The 18,235-nt window shown below is 31.5% G+C and overlaps 1 protein-coding gene across 13 annotated transcripts in view; it reads right to left on the bottom strand.

The window, feature by feature from the left end:
* Window positions 1-14,615, bottom strand: part of LOC132732739 (trichohyalin-like) — a 68,874-nt gene extending 54,259 nt beyond the window's left edge. For all 13 annotated transcript variants that reach the window (XM_060719237.1, XM_060719232.1, XM_060719236.1 and 10 more), the window contains exons 1-3: window positions 14,567-14,615; window positions 13,933-14,096; window positions 5,325-5,513 (exon numbers count right to left, since the gene is read on the bottom strand). In XM_060719237.1, coding sequence (XP_060575220.1) covers window positions 5,325-5,513; window positions 13,933-14,096; window positions 14,567-14,608 — 395 coding nt within the window. In that variant the 5' untranslated portion in view covers window positions 14,609-14,615. The remainder of the gene's footprint in view (window positions 1-5,324; window positions 5,514-13,932; window positions 14,097-14,566) is intronic.
* Window positions 14,616-18,235: the final 3,620 nt, after the last annotated feature.

Genomic DNA, 18,235 nt, shown 5'->3' on the forward strand with positions numbered 1-18,235 from the left:
TGCTGATTTTTAGTACAGTGATTGGGATTTAATAATCTGTGAAGAAGTCAAAATATCAATTTCTTTACACTTCGGTACTTTTATGATGAATTGTTTCACATACAACGCTACTAATTGTAAAAATCATACACTATTAAAATAGTATAAAATACAGGTTTGCTATTCTTTAGGGAGTGTTTTTTTTTCTCACCAATTTCTGAGGGTTTATGTGCCTTTAAGTTAAGCTTTGAGGTAGCTCGTACTTTGTTGTTATGTCCTTTACAGTCACTGGCACAGCCTCTTAAAAGGTTATAACTTTTAGTTAAATGCACATTATGCCTGAGAAACAGACAAATTTTTTAATTCTTTACACAAGTATTATAACATTTAGATAATGGTTTGTGTAAAATTAAATTGATGAAGGTCAGACCAATTACTTAGGTGTGCAAATTTTCAGGCCATTCTCTCACTCCATGTTTTTCCAGAGTAATCAAATGACCAAAAAAATGAAAAGTGTTGCAAGGCTTTTCACTCAAATTGGGCTAAGAATCATACAAAAAAAGAGAAAAAAGAATTCAACTTAATTCTAGAATTCAACTTAATTCTAAGTATATTTCTGTTATATCATTTGAAGAGTTTTCCATTTTAAGTGCTTCACATGATATCTTTAAGATTTTCAAATTTTATGTTTTTATGCCTTTGAACCTCAGTGGAGTTCCTTTAAAAATGCTTGTTCTACTAAAAGGAATCATTAACCAAATAATTTATCAAAATAAAATAATTATGACATTTCATTCTTTTTTTTATACTCTCACTTAATGTAGTACCGTTTTATAAGTTCAAATATATATTATAACATAAAATAAATTTGAGGATTTTGTTAAGTATTGATACAACAGTGTCATTCAACTGATAGCTGATTTTGTTTGAATCATTTCTTGTTTGCCTAGTACATGTCTTTGCACTTCACTTAAAATCTATTGCAAACATTCCTTTTGTAAACGGAAAATATAGATCTTTCAATAACACCATTGATTGAATTTGAAGTGGTATATCTTGGCGTTCACTTTCTAATTTAATCCTACACGGATTGAACTGTCTGCCGATTAAATGCCTGAAATCCGAGTATTAATTTTTTGATAAGCTAAGTTTTCCAGCTGTTCACTTCCGAAGCTACTTTATGTTCAGCAATAAAAACAACAAGAACCGGTTGAACCGGGTGATGCTCCCCGAGAAGGTTCTGGACACAGGAAAGTATAAAAAAAATGAACAAAGGGCAATAACTCCAAAATTAGACCAGGCTTTGTTTAGGTTCTTGAAGCGTTGCAGTTCTATCCAATTACATCTAGCTACCTACAAAGTTTCATGTTGATATCTCTAATAGTTTTAAAGTAATGTCCAGGACAAAAGTCAAAAAGTAAAAATAAACAAAGGGCAATTACTTCAAAATAAGGCAAGGCAGAGTAATGATTCTTAAGCACTGCACTTCCACCCAATGAGACCTATCTATCTACAAAGTTTCATGTTAATATCTCTTATAATTTTAGAGTAATGTCCCAGACAAAGTTCAAAGTGTCAAAATGAACAAAGGGCAATAACTCCAAAAGTAGGCAAGACAGTGTTACAGTTCTTGTGCACTGCAAACTTACTCAATGAGATCTATCTACCTACAAAGTTTCATGTTGATATCTCTTATACATTAAGAAATATGTCCCGGACAAAGTTCAAAGTGTAAAAATAAACAAAGGGGGATAATTCAAAAATTAGGCAAAGGCAGAGTTAAGGTTCTTGTTCACTGCACACCTACTCAATGAGATCTATCTACCTACAAAGTTTCATGTTGATACCTCTTATACTTTTAGAGTTATGTCCTGGACAAAGTTCAAAGTGTAAAATAAACAAAGGGGATAATTCAAAAATTAGACAAGGCAGAGTTACGGTTCTTGTGCACTGCCACACCTACTCAATGAGATCTATCTACCTACAAAGTTTCATGTTGATACCTCTTATACTTTTAGAGTTATGTCCCGGACAAATTTCAAAGTGTAAAATAAACAAAGGGGGATAATTCAAAAATTAGGCAAGGCAGAGTTACGGTTCTTGTGCACTGCACACCTACTCAATGAGATCTATCTACCTACAAAAGTTTCATGTTGATACCTCTTATACTTTTAGAGTTATGTCCCGGACAAAGTTCAAAGTGTAAAATAAACAAAGGGGGATAATTAAAAAATTAGGCAAGGCAGAGTTACGGTTCTTGTGCACTGCACTTCTACTCAATGAGATCTATCTACCTACAAAGTTCATGTTAATACCTCTTATACTTTTAGAGTTATGTCCCGGACAAATTTCAAAGTGTAAAATAAACAAAGGGGGGTAATTCAAAAAATTAGGCAAGGCAGAGTTACGGTTCTTGTGCACTGCACTTCTACTCAATGAGATCTATCTACCTACAAAGTTTCATGTTGATACCTCTTATACTTTTAGAGTTATGTCCCGGACAAAGTTCAAAGTGTAAAATAAACAAAGGGAATAATTCAAAAATTAGGCAAGGCAGAGTTACGGTTCTTGTGCACTGCACTTCTACTCAATGAGATCTATCTACCTACAAAGTTTCATGTTGATACCTCTTATACTTTTAGAGTTATGTCCCGGACAAAGTTCAAAGTGTAAAAATAAACAAAGGGGAATAATTCAAAAATTAGGCAAGGCAGAGTTACGGTTCTTGTGCACTGCACACCTACTTAATGAGATCTATCTACCTACAAAGTTTCATGTTGATACCTCTTGTTGTTTCAAAGTTATGTCCCGGACAAGAAAAGGGGACGGACGGACGGACGGACGGACGGAAAGACGGACGGACGGCCGGACGGATGGACGGACAAGGCGGCGACTATATGCTCCCCCGAAATTTTTTCGGGGAGCATAAAAATTAGGACCAAACTTAAATAAACAGAACTTTAATATTGAAAACAATTTGCCCTGGTTAGAAGTTTTGGAACAATTTAGTGATTAAATATCAAATTTGTTTATTGAGATCAGCTCAGTTTACATATATACAAACTCAAGAGCAAAAACATTATATAACTAAAACATACAAAGTCACAATAATGAACCATATGCAATATCTCAGAGGACAACTTAAAAACATGAGATTACATATGGTGAACATTTTATAATATAGTCAAGTGGTCAATATTTTGAAATAGTAACTGTGGGGTGGGAAAAACAAATCCATGTAAAAATGTTTCCCCTTGTAGGTCACATCTTTTTTATTTCAAGGAACGGAGAAATACATGTTGTCAACAAAGCCAATACAAATCACAGTGTCATAGAAGATAAACTGCCAAAATTACTATTTTGGATTTAATAACCTGATTGATTAAAGAATTAGTTTACTAGTGCTATATCCAATTAACCATGCAAAGGTCACTTAGGTGTAATACCTTTAATTTGACTTTAATACATAATTCCAGGGGTGTGCCTTATTAAAATCTGTACAGATGAAATCTTTAAATGAAAAGCATTACTTTCTAATCTTGCCTTCTTATAAAATTTAAGTTATTGGTCTCCTTTTTATATAAGGTTACTTTGTTATGAAACAATTTAAGCGCACTATGTGTTTTTCTGATGCAATTTCTTAAAAAAACATGACCAAATTATAAACATCATTATTAATTCATATGAAAAATGTATGACAAATTTGTGAAGTCTGACCCAGCTCTAAAAGGCTGGTTGCTCAACTTTTTGTATTTTGTTACTGAAATCATTGTTATCTCTAAAAGTTTTAATGGAATGTTCAAAATTTAAAGCTGGGCTACAATCCATAACATGAGCCGCGTCACGACAAAACCAACATAATGGGTTTGCGTCCAGCATGGATCCAGACCAGCCTGCGCATCCGAGCAGTCTGATTAGGATACATGCTGTTTGCTATCAGTTTCTCATAGGGTTTATAAGCAAATAGCATGGATCCTGATCTGACTGCGCAGATGCGCAGGCTGGTCTGGATCCATGCTGGTCGCAAACCCATTATGCTGGTTTTGTCATGACGCGGCTCACATATATTAATCAGGGTATAAAACATTTCTATTGATACCCTATTAGTGGGGGAAAAAACCATTACGATTACACAAAGAATAATGAATTACTTATATCATGACATAAAACTTCTTTTTGTAACACAGTAACTAATTTCACATTAAAGCATAACATTTTGTCACACTGGATTACGTTCAATTGTATTCTGCACTTAAATTCTTTACAGAAAAAAGCTTTATACACATAAATAATTTTAAACTCTTTTGAAAAACAAGAAAAAATATCCTTTTGTGTAACCCAATTTACCAGTGTTTCTTTAAAACCATTTTCAAAGTGATTCAATATTCAAAGTGTATAAGAAATCACAAATGAACCTTTGAACGCCACAATGTTTTTTCTCCCCTTCTTTATCTATTTTAATGTTTATTTCAATTTTTGTTCTCCGATGTATTGGCGATTTGAATGAACTGTATTAAAATGAAAATTATTTGTTGGCCCTACATTTTAATAATGAATGTTTTATTGAATTACATTAATATTTTGAAAATATTTGAGAAGTACGTTGCAATTTATGATATTTTGTATTTAATTATGTAAAGATTGGTTTATGCATATAGTAATTTCACAGTCCAATAATCATGTATGAGATACAGATCTATGTATTATTTATCATAATTATAATATTCATGATGAATATTACAAATGAATTATCATTGTATTTGTAACAGACATATTTACAGTTTTACAGCAAACTTGTGAGTATATTAAAGTTATCGAGCAGCATGTTTTATGTAGTAATGGTAGTACATATCTACTCGAACATTACATTAAATCTAAATAATCAATCCCGCAGATTCTTAATTGTTTACGCTGCACATTATATAATTAAAATTAAATAATCAAACCTTTAATATAAATTGATTATAAGTTATATATCCTAAATTTTATGTCAAATCCTGACCAATTGAACATGAACGCTAAATTTTACATCGAATCGCATCCTTAGACCAATTACATGATGGACACTGGACAATTAAATCAATAAATTATGATACTGATGAAATTTTTATTGTATATTGAATCTAAAGATTTAAATATTTATTATCAAATAATTACACATACATACATTGTAAAAGTTTTTCATGTAAATAAAAACAATTAAAGGTTTTTAAGATCTCTAGCCATCTACCATAAAAGACACGAGTATTCTACAATATCTCCAACCAGAATATTATCAAGGAACAAAGCTCCCATAATTCAAGATACATGTATTCTACAAGACTAAATACACTAATATAACCTACCCTGGTGACGCTCCACGAGAGGAAACCCTCGATACAGGGCGTGTGAATTGACCAACACTTTGTCGATCACTTGCACCATCTTGCGAGTAAGATAGCGGCCAGTTACCAGTGTTGTCTAACCCTCGTAAAATTGCCTGCAGTTCAAGTGATTCTCGACTTTTTGAAATACGCATGTTCCCCGAGTGATTGCTGTAATAAAATAAAAATATATACCGTAGGTACAATATATTGAAATCATATTTGATGCATTACAGAATCAAATTATAGCAGCAATTTTTCAGAAATAAATTGCCAAACATTTTTGTCCATAATGATTCATGACTCTTTAAAACCTAAGTGATTGCCGTCAGAAAAAAAAAAAAACTTTAAAAAAAACCCAACAATTTTCTGTGTATATACATAATTCATATACATCAGTTATATTCACATTCATTATTTAAATGTGCGGAAAAATGACAAAGAAAACCTAAGAAACTTTTTGCATATCACAAGTCAGAGTGATCGGAGATCACGTGTCGCCTGATAATAGGCCACTACAGCAGTTGTGTTGAGTGGTGATTAGAAACTGTGTCCCCTATATAAGTCCTGGCTACTTTGCAGCATGTATCAGCTATTGTAGGAGGCAACATAAAAATAACTAACAGGCCAAAATGTGTTTTATATTCAAGGGCCATTTGTCAGCCAAAAATCATTTAACCGGAATACCCATGCAATATTCGCAAGTACTATAGTTACTGGTGAATTTTCATTTGAATTGCACCATCAGTGGTATAATAGTAGTCCAGACAAACCTTAAAATCAATAAAGGTCCATAACTCTGACAAAAATCATTGAACTTGAAAATGCTGATGATATGCATAACTAGACTTGGTACTGATAATTCCTGTAAAGTTTGAATGACATTGCTCAAGTAGTTTTTGAGGAGTTATAAGTCCTGATAATTTTTGAGACAGACAGACAGACGATTGAGAAGTTATTCCTAAATATCACTGCTACCCTGTAGCAGGTCACACAAAATACCAATAGGAGGCTAATTACTAGTGTTTTAGCAATTCCATTAATTGTGTAAATTTTATTTTTGTAAGATTTTAAACTATTCAATGGGTTGTTTAAAGATCCTGTAACACATTTTTTTCATGGTTTTATTTCATAAATCGAGGGCTGAACGGAAAAGTGTTGTAAGTCACATTTTTGTCAAAAATCACTTTTTTGCATTTTTGACAATCATTACCCCTAATACATCTGTACAAAAAATATTAGCTACATATTCTCATTATAAGTCACTTTTACATGATTGCTGCAAAAGTGTCGTAACTCTACGGTAATATTTTACTGAATGGAAAACTGTCGTAACTTGAGTTACGTAAAGTTTTCCATAATGAAGTTTAATATACATACTGTTAAATTGTAATGGAAAACTGTTGTAACTCAGACCATGTCTTTATCTTGTGCATTTAAAATGCAGGTTTACTATGAGAAATTGCTTAACATGAAAAAAGCATCATCTAAATTGTATTTATATACAATATTTCAATCATTGTCTGATAACCATGGTTGATTAACATGTATTCGAGGATGTACATGTATTTCAATTAAAATCTTTGTTCTGTTTCAAAAATACTAGAAAATATGTTTTTTTACTTATTTGGTATGACAGGTTTAATGTTTTCATTGATACAAACTGTGACATGATCAACATGATAATTGAACAATTAAGTTTTTCAAGAATTAAGTACTTGTATATCAAAAACAGGTATAATTATCAAAAACAGACAGCAGCTTCCATAAAAATATGTTCAATATTTTAACTTTATTCAAGCTATTCAAGCACATTAAAAACAAAATAAATATTTTTCAAATTTACATTTAATAACAGCTAGGAACCTTTGTAAGATATAACATAACAATGAAATAATTCATTTCAAGATTTAGCTGACAGGAATGTATCATTCTATAAAGTTTAATTTTGAATCATTAACCACAATAAAATGTATGATAGTTACTGTGTAAGTTTAGACTATGGTACAAATTAAAGGTTGGAATAAAACCTTTTATACATTTGAAAAGAGGGCTTAGGAGATAAGTTGCTGTTGCTGCCAAAACAAAAATAGGATCTTTGTCTCCAAGCTTTGATTATGCCTTAAAATATTTGAAATCAATTTAGATGGTAACTAGCAAGTTCCTAGAAAAGGGTCATACCCAAAATAATCAAATTAAGGATGACAAAGTTTAATATGTTAAAGATTATTTTAAATCAATATCCTACAAAATGTTATGACTATCATATAAATTCATGAAATTCTCATTAAAGTTGCTTCTTCAATATTTCTTATGCCAACAAAAAGTTCTTTTTCAAGAAGTTGGTTTCCTTGTACATATTTTTGAGAAGCTATTTACTACAGTGGCATCAAACCATATTCTTACATAAAAATTGTGACACAGCAATACATTAAAGGGGAATAAAACATGCATTTTAAGGTATTTACCTATAAAAATATGTGAGCATGTACTGTTATTGCACATTTTTCAATATTCATTATTAAGGAAGCTATCTAAAAATGGATGACTGCAGTATGACCAAATGATGACCATGATAATTTTTTTTAAAATAAAAACAAAACTGTCAAATGACATGACACACTCGCATGTTAAAAGCCTTATAACATTGGTCACTTTTAATTTAGAAAAAAAAAATGTGACAAAATGTGTGGTAAAACTACAAAGTCAAATATATATTTTTAGCCTCTATTGTTTCACATAAATAAGGATATTGTTGTTTTTGGGCATATGAAGGAAAATATAAAGATATATAAGGAGGCAAATTACTGCCTTCTTAGTGAAACCATACATATCCTCAATCACTGAAGGGTAATGAGTGTTTAAATGCTGGTCAATGTGCAAGGTTCGTAACTAAAGCGATGACTGACTGAATTATATGAAAGAAAAATCATGGTGCCAGTTTTGTGATCAATATTGTTGAAGGTATTCATTTGTAACTTGAAACATAACAATAGCAGTACTGGTGTCCAGTGCCATTTTGCAGCCGTAAAAAGTTGCCCTGTACCACACTTCAGTGTTGTTATATTTTTCTGGTCCTTCGGGATCATTATGACTCTGACTCTTGTAAGTGTTGAAAATTGACTACCACTCAAGCCGGTAAGAGGGGGCTTGATGGATGTTGCACGTTTTCACTATCCCTCATGTTAAGACTCAATCAAACCAAGTCTGCAATTTTCAAGTAATTTTCCTGGTTTTTAATGCTTCTGAGGGATTATCTTCTCTCCAGATATTTATATATTACAACAGCAGGTATCAAGTATCATTTGGCAGCCATAAAAAATTGCCCTGTGCTCACTTAAGTGTTGTTATAGTAATATTTTTCTGGTTCTTCAAGATCATTGCCTCGGGCACTTTTAATTGCTTGATATTGAGTACTGCTCAAGCCGGTGCTAGGGGGCATAAGGAATGTTGCACTTTTTCATTATCTCCCATGTAAAGACTCAATCAAACCGAGTCTGCAATGTTCAAGTATTTTGCTGGTTTTAATGTTTCCAAGGGATTACTTTTTTTCCCAGATATTGAAAATGTGTCATCAGAATAATAGTAGCAGGTCACTGGCCTGGACAAATAACTAAAGCATGGATTTTGAATGAATGAATAATACCCCTTTGTGAACTTATAATGTTTCTGTTTAAGTTTGTGTGTGTTCAAGCACAGAATGTATTCATTTCATTTTTCATGGAAATTTGTTCAAGACACTAACAGTCCAAAACCTTTGGCTCTAGTATGGATGGTAACTGAACATTACTGTTCCCCTCTGTGAAATGAGGACCTTTTAGGTTGAGGTTTTGAGTGCAGGTTCTCTATTTTACAATAACCGAAGTTTTCATTTGAACCTTCTCATGTCTTCATGGTCTTAATTGTATCACTATTTCAATCGGCAAGACCCATAACTCTAGCATGGATTTCTACTGAATTATAAGCCTTTCTTGATTAAGAACATTTTTGCAGGGACCTTAATGTTTTGCTATCAAGCAATGACAAAGTCAAGGCAGCAGTGCAAGTGACAGTTAAAGAAATGTTTTAAAGAACTTTTTCATTTCGAAATGGTATAGTCAAATCTTAAGATCTGTTTTCCATATTAATACCAAAATTTAAAACATTTGTGCAATATCTGCCTCTTTCACATGTGTTTATTATGACAAAGTACAGTTGGTATGGTTATTCTAAGAATATGTTCAAGTGTAATAAGATTGCTAGAATTCATTAAAACCATACAATACAATACAATACAACCTTAACATTTTGGAGACCTAAGATGAGATTCAAATATATGAAGAAAATAAAATAATATTTGCTAAACTCACACTAATCTTTGTCCCCATTATTCTTTTTCTTAATTTAATAATGCCCAATTTTCAAATGTGTATTGAATAAAATGAATACATTAAGTTTTTGTCACATTAAGTCATAAAAAGGTGTTACCATCAATTGTTAAGCTGTAAAAAAAATGGAAAACTGTACCTATCTCAAGAGTTACGACACTTTTCCATTAACATCAGTATGGGTTTTTCATTTATTTAAGATGTAAAACTGTCGTAAGTCAAATGTTTATCAATATTATCATATATATACATTTTTTTTAGATATCAGGTATTAATTTAGTAATATAAGAATATTAAATGCCTATTTGTGACTTTAAAAGTAACAAAAGGTTAATCAGGTAGTAATACAATAATTTTTTGCTTCTCCTGTAAAATTGTGTAAATGTGACTTACAACAGTTTTCCGTTCAGCCCTCGAAATATGATGCTCAAGTTAAGATTTGTCAGTATTGTAAGTTATAATAAGCATTATTTACAAAGATATTACCCAATTTAACATTTCATGTAAATAAAGGGAGGTAATTAGAAATTCATTTTCTATAAATTCTAAGTCAATTTTTCCAATAAGAAATGTATGCATGTAATTTAATGATTAAATATAATGTGCACAAAAATTTGCAGTACACATTTTACATATTTTTCGATGTTTGAAAATTGTTTTATTTGCATAATTATATACATATATAATTGTTTGCAAGTGTGGTATTCACACAGTCTTCTCACATCCCCTCGGAGTGTGCACGTCGCAGAGAAGGCACAGGGCATCGGCAGATGATGGGCAGATGATGGAAGTTCGAGTTATAATCGTTTAAGGCGGCTGCTTTGTAAGTTAGCTGCCGGTGTCCTGACTAATGCCGAGGGGAGTGGCCCTACAAAGTAGGCTGAGACGACGAGGATGGTGTACTAGGGTGCGTGAGCCCCTAGTACAGATAGACGGCTTGTTAGGCAGGCCTATAGCTGGCACCAACAGCCCTTTTCAGGGCTAAACACCTTTCCTATTGTCACAGGTTACTGTACATTTAGGTTCTCATTGACCGCCGTACAGTGACCTACTTTTCGGCTCAAAATTCATATCTTTGGCTAATACTCCATGGAAATTGCATGGAGGTAAATTATCACCATTTTGTGCTTCAAAATTAACTCTTTAAGGACATGACTGGTGACATGTCCGGGGTCCGTACTCGACAGCGCAAGCTGCATTTTGTGCCCGAAAGGGCGGATGGACCCTCATTAAGCTTTAGCTACATACATACGTATTCACACAGTAACAATATCGATCACAAAACATACAGGATCTTTAAAGTGCCTTTATAAATGTTGCAATAATATTTACTTAAATTCACAAACCGAGTCTGAAAACTTTAACGGATTTGTCAAAATCAAATTTAATTCAATACTTCAGGCTAAAATGTTAAAAGAGGAAAAAAAGCTTTATTCAGTTTTATTTAATTTGTATGAAAGCATATATTTGTTTATGGTAATAGGAAGTAGGCTAATATCATAGCCCAATACATACAAGGCTGTTTGATATGTAAATATTAAATGTGACTCCTGGGACCAGAATAAAAATTGATTCTAACGATTTTGTGTTTAATTTATAAATCAGAGCCATATAGGTCTTGAAAACAAAAAAATTACCTGAAGACAAAAGTTTTATGTATATTTTTTTACGTCATTTAACACTTTGCCAGAAACTGTTTTAAGTTGTTAACTATTTTTCCCTAGCAACAGATCCTTGAAAAATGATTTACCTTTTGTCAATATATTTACTGGCAAAAAATTGTAATAGCCCAATTATTGATTGGAAAATTAATTAATTTGCAATTCAGTGAATCCGTTCTTTCAACAACAATATAAACTAACAAAAAATTTTTAACAGCTGTTAAATGGCTTAGATGACATTTATCTTTTGTCATTTAAATATTCTGTTGGTGATAAAATATTCCTGTAATCAAAATCGAGGAAACTATTACCGTTAATCATGAGGATTTTTCCTCTATTGTTGTTGTTGTTGCTATGACAACACGTCCTCTTGAACTTCTAATGATAATGATCACAATAATGATTACCGCGTAAAGAGCCAATTAATTATTCAGCGATAATTGTTACATTCTGTTATATATTTGTCACTTGTAATCGTAAATTGGTCTTGTCAATAAATGTTTACAAAACTAAAGCACTTTAAAAATCGGTATTGAATATTTAATGATCACTTTTTAAACTTAATTAATGAAACATACTTAGCATGGACAATAATGATTTCATATACAGTATAATATACAAATTTCCACTTCTTTAGCCCTTTTGATGATTGAAGATAGATACAGGGTTATTTACTCGCCCATTTTGATTACCGATATTGGGTCATCCCCTATGCCAAAAAGTATGTTTTTTCCCCTCCAATTTCAAGGGGAAAATTCCCAATTCAAGGAACAAAAATTGAAATAAATGAAGTAAAATTATTGTCATTTTGTTACATCTACCTTAACTGCAAATTGCCATGGAGCTTGCACTCAAAATTGTAATATGTATTATGAGTGAAATATAATTTTAAAGGAGTTTAATTAACCAAATATTTTATTTCTCTGTCTTTTTTTATGTATATATAATATGTTGTCAGTTTTTTCCAATTTGTCTAAAAACATCATAAAATTCCCAATTCTGTGGGTTGGGTCATGTTTCTAAAGTGCTGAGAAAAAATCCTGAGATATAAAGCATTAGTTATAATAGTGAGGCGAGTCTGCACAGTTGTGCAATCTAAATAATAAGTATCGGTACTTAAGAATAAGAGATTGAAATTTTAATCATGATAAGATGATTTATCACTAAAATTGATAATGGACAGTGCAAACAATTGGAAGTGGCAACTGCCTGACAAGTCCATTCAAGATATTCAGAAGAAAAAAGTGTACAGATAAAAAAATACGGATTTTCATATTTTTCAAATGTATATTGTAATGTACTTTATATAGGTCTAACTAATAAATTGAAATGCAATACACTTATAAAGAGAATAGCAAGGGTAATTTTACGAGGCATGAAATCTACACCTCAAACCACAACCATTGAACAAACTATTAGAATAATTTCTTTAACAGCAAGAAATGAAAATTAATTAAATCTTATCATAGTGTCATATCATGATAAATCAATATTGATCTATAATAAATCAATAATTCACAAAACAACCATCTCACAATTTACAATAAAAAAGTGAAAGTCATTCTCACTATTTCTTTTATTGCGACATGACAGTTTTTATCTAAAAATTCAATACGTTTACAAAACCATCTGACAGATATCTATGGACAGAGAAGTTATGGTTTCAACATGACTGGTATCTTGTCGATGATCCCCAGGCTACCAAAATTTATCAAAGGGTCCTTAGCCGATATTATATCAGCTATAAGTGTTAAAGTCATGATAAATAAACCATTAGATTCTCAATCCTACATCAGCTGTCAATTTAGAAATCTCTTCAAACTTCTTCAATAAACAATGTGGGAACTAGATGGTAACTTTAGATCCAGGCTACTAATATCTATGTAAATACATTTTATAAGATAACTGAAATTTCATAAGTGTATTTTATCAAAATTTTCTGCAACTTAAGTACAAGTAAAGTCTAAAATGTCAATATGTATGATTCATTTGATTAAAATAAACACTATTTAAAATCTGATTATTAGCCTTTTGCACCAAATCAATGAGATTTGAAGCATAATTTAAAACAGAATATGCAGGTAATCCCTTAAGAATTTACTGCGCTTTTCATTTGAGTCATCTTTAAGAGATTTCTGATGCCACAAATAAAACAGTATGTGTTTTGTTTTTAACCTTTCTTGTCCGATTCCAGCTGGTAGTAGAGGTAAAAGAGAATAAGATCAATATCCCTCACTCAGGACTCCCAATTAAAGAATTTTGGTGAAGAAATTCAGCACCCTTCCTCGGGTACAACAGGTATCGTTACCTCAAAACAGAGAGAGAGAGAGCCCTGCTTACCATGCTAAATATCTATAATATACTTGACCATCTTTAAATCGTGGCAAAATCATTCACCATTTTAAAGAAAATTCCAAAAATATCAATTGACTTAAAAGTTAACAGTGCAGACCCTTATCAGATGGTACAAATGTGTCACCTGATCTTGGTCCGCACTGGTTGTATGGGTAGAATTTGTTGCCACTAGAAGGCTAAGAAATAATAAATTTTGTTTTATATTACCTTGAACTAGATTTTAAATCCCTCAGGTAGTTGTTCAAATCTCCGCCAGGCTGTACATTAGAGTCCACACCTGTTGTAGCATATCCTTCATCTACTTTATGTAAGAACTTGAGGAATGATTTATTCTTAGCATCAGAAACACTTGTGTGTTCATGGTCATAATCCTTCAATTAAAAATTATATACATACTGCAAAATTGTCATTAAGGCGATATAAAATCGTCATATAAATTATTTCTTAAGTTGTGAATATTTTTACTTTTCTTTAAATCTTAGTACATTTTTCTCAAGGTTGATTTTCTTGAAACATTTTGGTTCATCTGGAGCCATGTAGCTTTGATAATGTCCATGCTACCAGTTTTACTTTAGAGCCAGCCTAGCCAGTATATAAAGACTCTGGCAAAAAATTCTATACTGTAGGCTGCCCAATTTTAGCATTTTTAAACTAAAATATCGAACAATTATGGCCCAAAGCGTCCAAATGTATAATTGGGTACCATTAATAAGCTCATTTTATTTACACATATCTTGCAAGGTAAGGCTAAATGAAATAGCACCTAGGAATCACACATTGATTTGATTATTTTAACTAAAAATATGTCCATAGAACTCATTTTGTAATAGTCTATAATTACCTGATCACCAAACTGTAGCACTGACATTGCTAGACGCTCCATGGTTCCCAGTTTTTTCCAAACTTTAAAAATTTATTTCAAATTTCTTGACCTTGGGTCTTTTTAATTTAAAACTTTTTGGGGTTTTAAAAGATGCCAGTTTCTTTTTTCCCCTTTTCCAGATCTTCATCATAAATCTTAAAGGGTTTCATTGGCCCACAAAAAGTGAAAAAGAACCTTTTCTTTTGTGTTTTTTTTTGGGAAAGGGGGTATACCATAAAAGGTTGCCCCCGGCTTCGTTTTTATTAACCCCAGGACAGGGGCTTTTAATTTACCCGCCCTGTTCCCAACGGTGACCCCTTGAATATGTGACTCTTTGTTCTTTATTCTGGAAATGATGTTTTTTGGGGCTCAGGGGCCCTAAATTTTTAAACATAGGCACAAGTTGTAATGTTTACAGCTATTTTTCAAAAAAGAGAAAAGAGTTCAAATTTTTGAAAAAAAATTTTTGGGGGGTTTTAAAATAAAGTATTGACTTTATTTTCTTTAGACAAGAAAAACATAAAATAAAAAGGTCTTTTTGAAAAAATTTACGTACAACATGATAACAGTACAAATTGTAATCACATATGATGCAGACTATACATTATATGAGCCGTGTCACGACAAAACCAACATAATGGGTCCGCATCCGCGCAGTCTGATCAGGATCCATGCTGTTCGCTTACAGACGCACTATGCTGGTTTTGTCAGGACGCGGCTCATATACAGTATACTTATAGAGTAATACAGTAGCAATCCTTGCAAGGATTGAAGTAAAAATTGTATGATGATGGAAATGGAGAGAGATTAATTGCCAAATATAGTCCATATTGATGCCAGTCTTTGAGAACAGCATTTATAAGAAGTAATGGCCCCTGGAATCAATCTTTTGGCACATGAATCTGGCAAGCGAGGGTAGAATGACACCCAAACACATGTTTTTAAGGTTTGAAAAAGTTTTTTTGCTGTAAAATATTTTCTTTAATTATTCCTGCCTGTAAGCTTAATATTTATCTATCTTCGATGATGTTGAACCACTTTTTGGGATGTTGACATGTTTGCATGTCAGAAATTGCAAGAATGTTATGAAGTTATTAAAAAGGGGATAAAAAAAGTTGTTGTTTTTTTCCTGCGATAAGTATATTTCTTTCAATGGGAAATGTGAAATAAATAGTATTTTACTTGACATTTTTCTGCTATTTCAAGCATTCAATATTATCCTGCCATATTTATATAAAAGTAAAAAATTAATGTATACAAATATTCAAATAAAATTTCATATCATGAAAGGTTACTTCTTTTTTCATTATAATTATATCAAAATACAAAATAGGTATATGTTTTGAATACATGTGCATGCAATTGTTTTTTACAGCAAATATACAAAGTAATTCAATAATATTTTCAGTTATGAATGGTTGTTAAGTACAACTATAAATAGCAAATGTTAAGACTATTGAAAGTGTTATATATCAAACTTAATTTTCTGTTAATACACAAACAATCTGATCGTCACGGGACAATGATTTTGTCGTCTCTGTTTTGATCTGTTTTACCAATATTCTCATTCAATTTAAAACCTACCACTTTGTTACGCACTTTTTCAATATAGATAATCTGTGTACTACAATAGTCAACTTTTTCAATTGCCTTTCAAACATGTATAGTTATTTAAACCTTTATACAATACAATACAATACAATAATGACTTCTGTATTACAGTGCTCTCTGAAATATGTCTGTCAGAAATATAACTTTAACTGGGAGCAGGAATTTTGATAAGCAATAATATACATGTACAAATGTATCATTATATATTTTTAAATAAATTCGTTTAGAAAAGTGTGTAAATATGATAATTATATATATATTATATCATGCTGAAAATTACTTGGGGAAATGATGTCATACAATACTTAATTTTTGTTTTAATTCTATTCAATATAATAGTTTGAACAAGTCCATTTGAAACAAACATACTTTCAAAGTTTCAATACATATGTACATTTGTGTATTATCATTTATATATGTATATTAAGACTTTGTGTATAAATAAGTATAAAGAAGATTTATATCAATTTTTTCTGAACTTCAAATAGCTTATCTTAATTGTTATATAACATCAGTGATTAAACAGGTTACCTTAGTTATTTTGGAAAAAAAATTCTCCCTTATGAAACTCACCAAAATTCTCTGTTATGAAACTCACATCTGCTGAATAAAAATGTTTAAAACTTACCAAAATAATTTCTTGAAATTATCTAAATATATTTATACATGTATTTAGAAAGTACAAAAAATACTGAAGTCTAAACATTACTGAATTAATGAACAAGTCACACCTTTTTAGCTCCAAAATAAGGATCTACATAACCAGCTGTCCATGAACCATATCCTTTACTTAGCTGGCTCAACATGGTTATTATTCCAAATTTTTATTTATCTTTTTTTACTCAATTAAATCTTTCATTTTTAATTTCTCAACATTTTCTAATACATTCCTTCAATGATTCATTATGACACTCTATCCGCATATAATTACTCTCAGTAGATATAATAAATTAATAATTTTAAAAAATTCCTAATTGAATTAATTTTAGCACGTGCCGCAGTAAACAAACTCTATTGAAGTTTACCGCTCAACTAAGGACAACAAATGAAGGTTTTCCCAAAGATATTGTAGGTAGACTAGGTTAATATATGATGAATTCTTTAAAGCCCTTTTACAATATAAAAGGTGAAATTTAATACTCATTTTACCAAGGCTAATAAGTATAAAGCTTATCTCATTTTCATGGAAACTGTTCAAAAGAAAAGAAAATAAATTGTTAAATTTGTGAACACCCACTAACTTGAACACCCTACATTTTAATGGAACGATCTAACTTTCACTTTGCATTGCGCATGCGCAACACGTACAGATATCCAGTTTCCTGTGTATACAGCCAACATGGTAGGTTAACCGGCATCTTTTAAACAAATATTTTACATATTTTACGTTTTTGGATAGACTTGGCAACTTAATGCATAATAAAACAGTTAACATAGATAACATTGAGTTAATATTCTATTGAATATCATGATCAGTCTTTTTGCAATATTAGTTTAAGCTTCGCCACGTAAGTAAATAATCTGCTTCCGGTTTACGCTTGAAGCAAATTTTATTTAACATTTTCTAAATTATCATGTTTTATTATCAATGATTTATTGAATATCAATAAATATTTGGAAATATAACGGTCGCACCTTCTGGGAATTCGAATGCCACAGTTTTCAGAGGAAAGGCTGACATAAAGAAATGCCATGAAATTCAGGCTGAAAATTGAAATCATCTGATCTGTTCTTACAGTTCTACATCATACTCAGGGCTCCAGATAAGATGCGTATACGCGTAAATTACGCATGGAAATAACACGTTTACGCATTCAAAACAAAATTTAAGCGTATGAAAACGCACACAAAATTCAGGTTACGCATTGAGCAACATTTCTTTCGCGTAAACGTAACCGAAAGTAAACTCGATGATTATCTTATTTTTGATTTCGTCTGAACGCTTTGCAAGCGTCTACCGGTAACTTCCTGTAGTTCCGACCATCATCGGTTGTTATCGTATGTACAGTATGGTGGTGGAATTAACTTCGTATGAAT

This window comes from Ruditapes philippinarum, unplaced genomic scaffold (assembly GCF_026571515.1).
Source record: "Ruditapes philippinarum isolate M1 unplaced genomic scaffold, ASM2657151v2 ctg2927_1_1_1_1, whole genome shotgun sequence".
NCBI classification, from domain to species: Eukaryota; Metazoa; Mollusca; class Bivalvia; order Venerida; family Veneridae; genus Ruditapes; species Ruditapes philippinarum.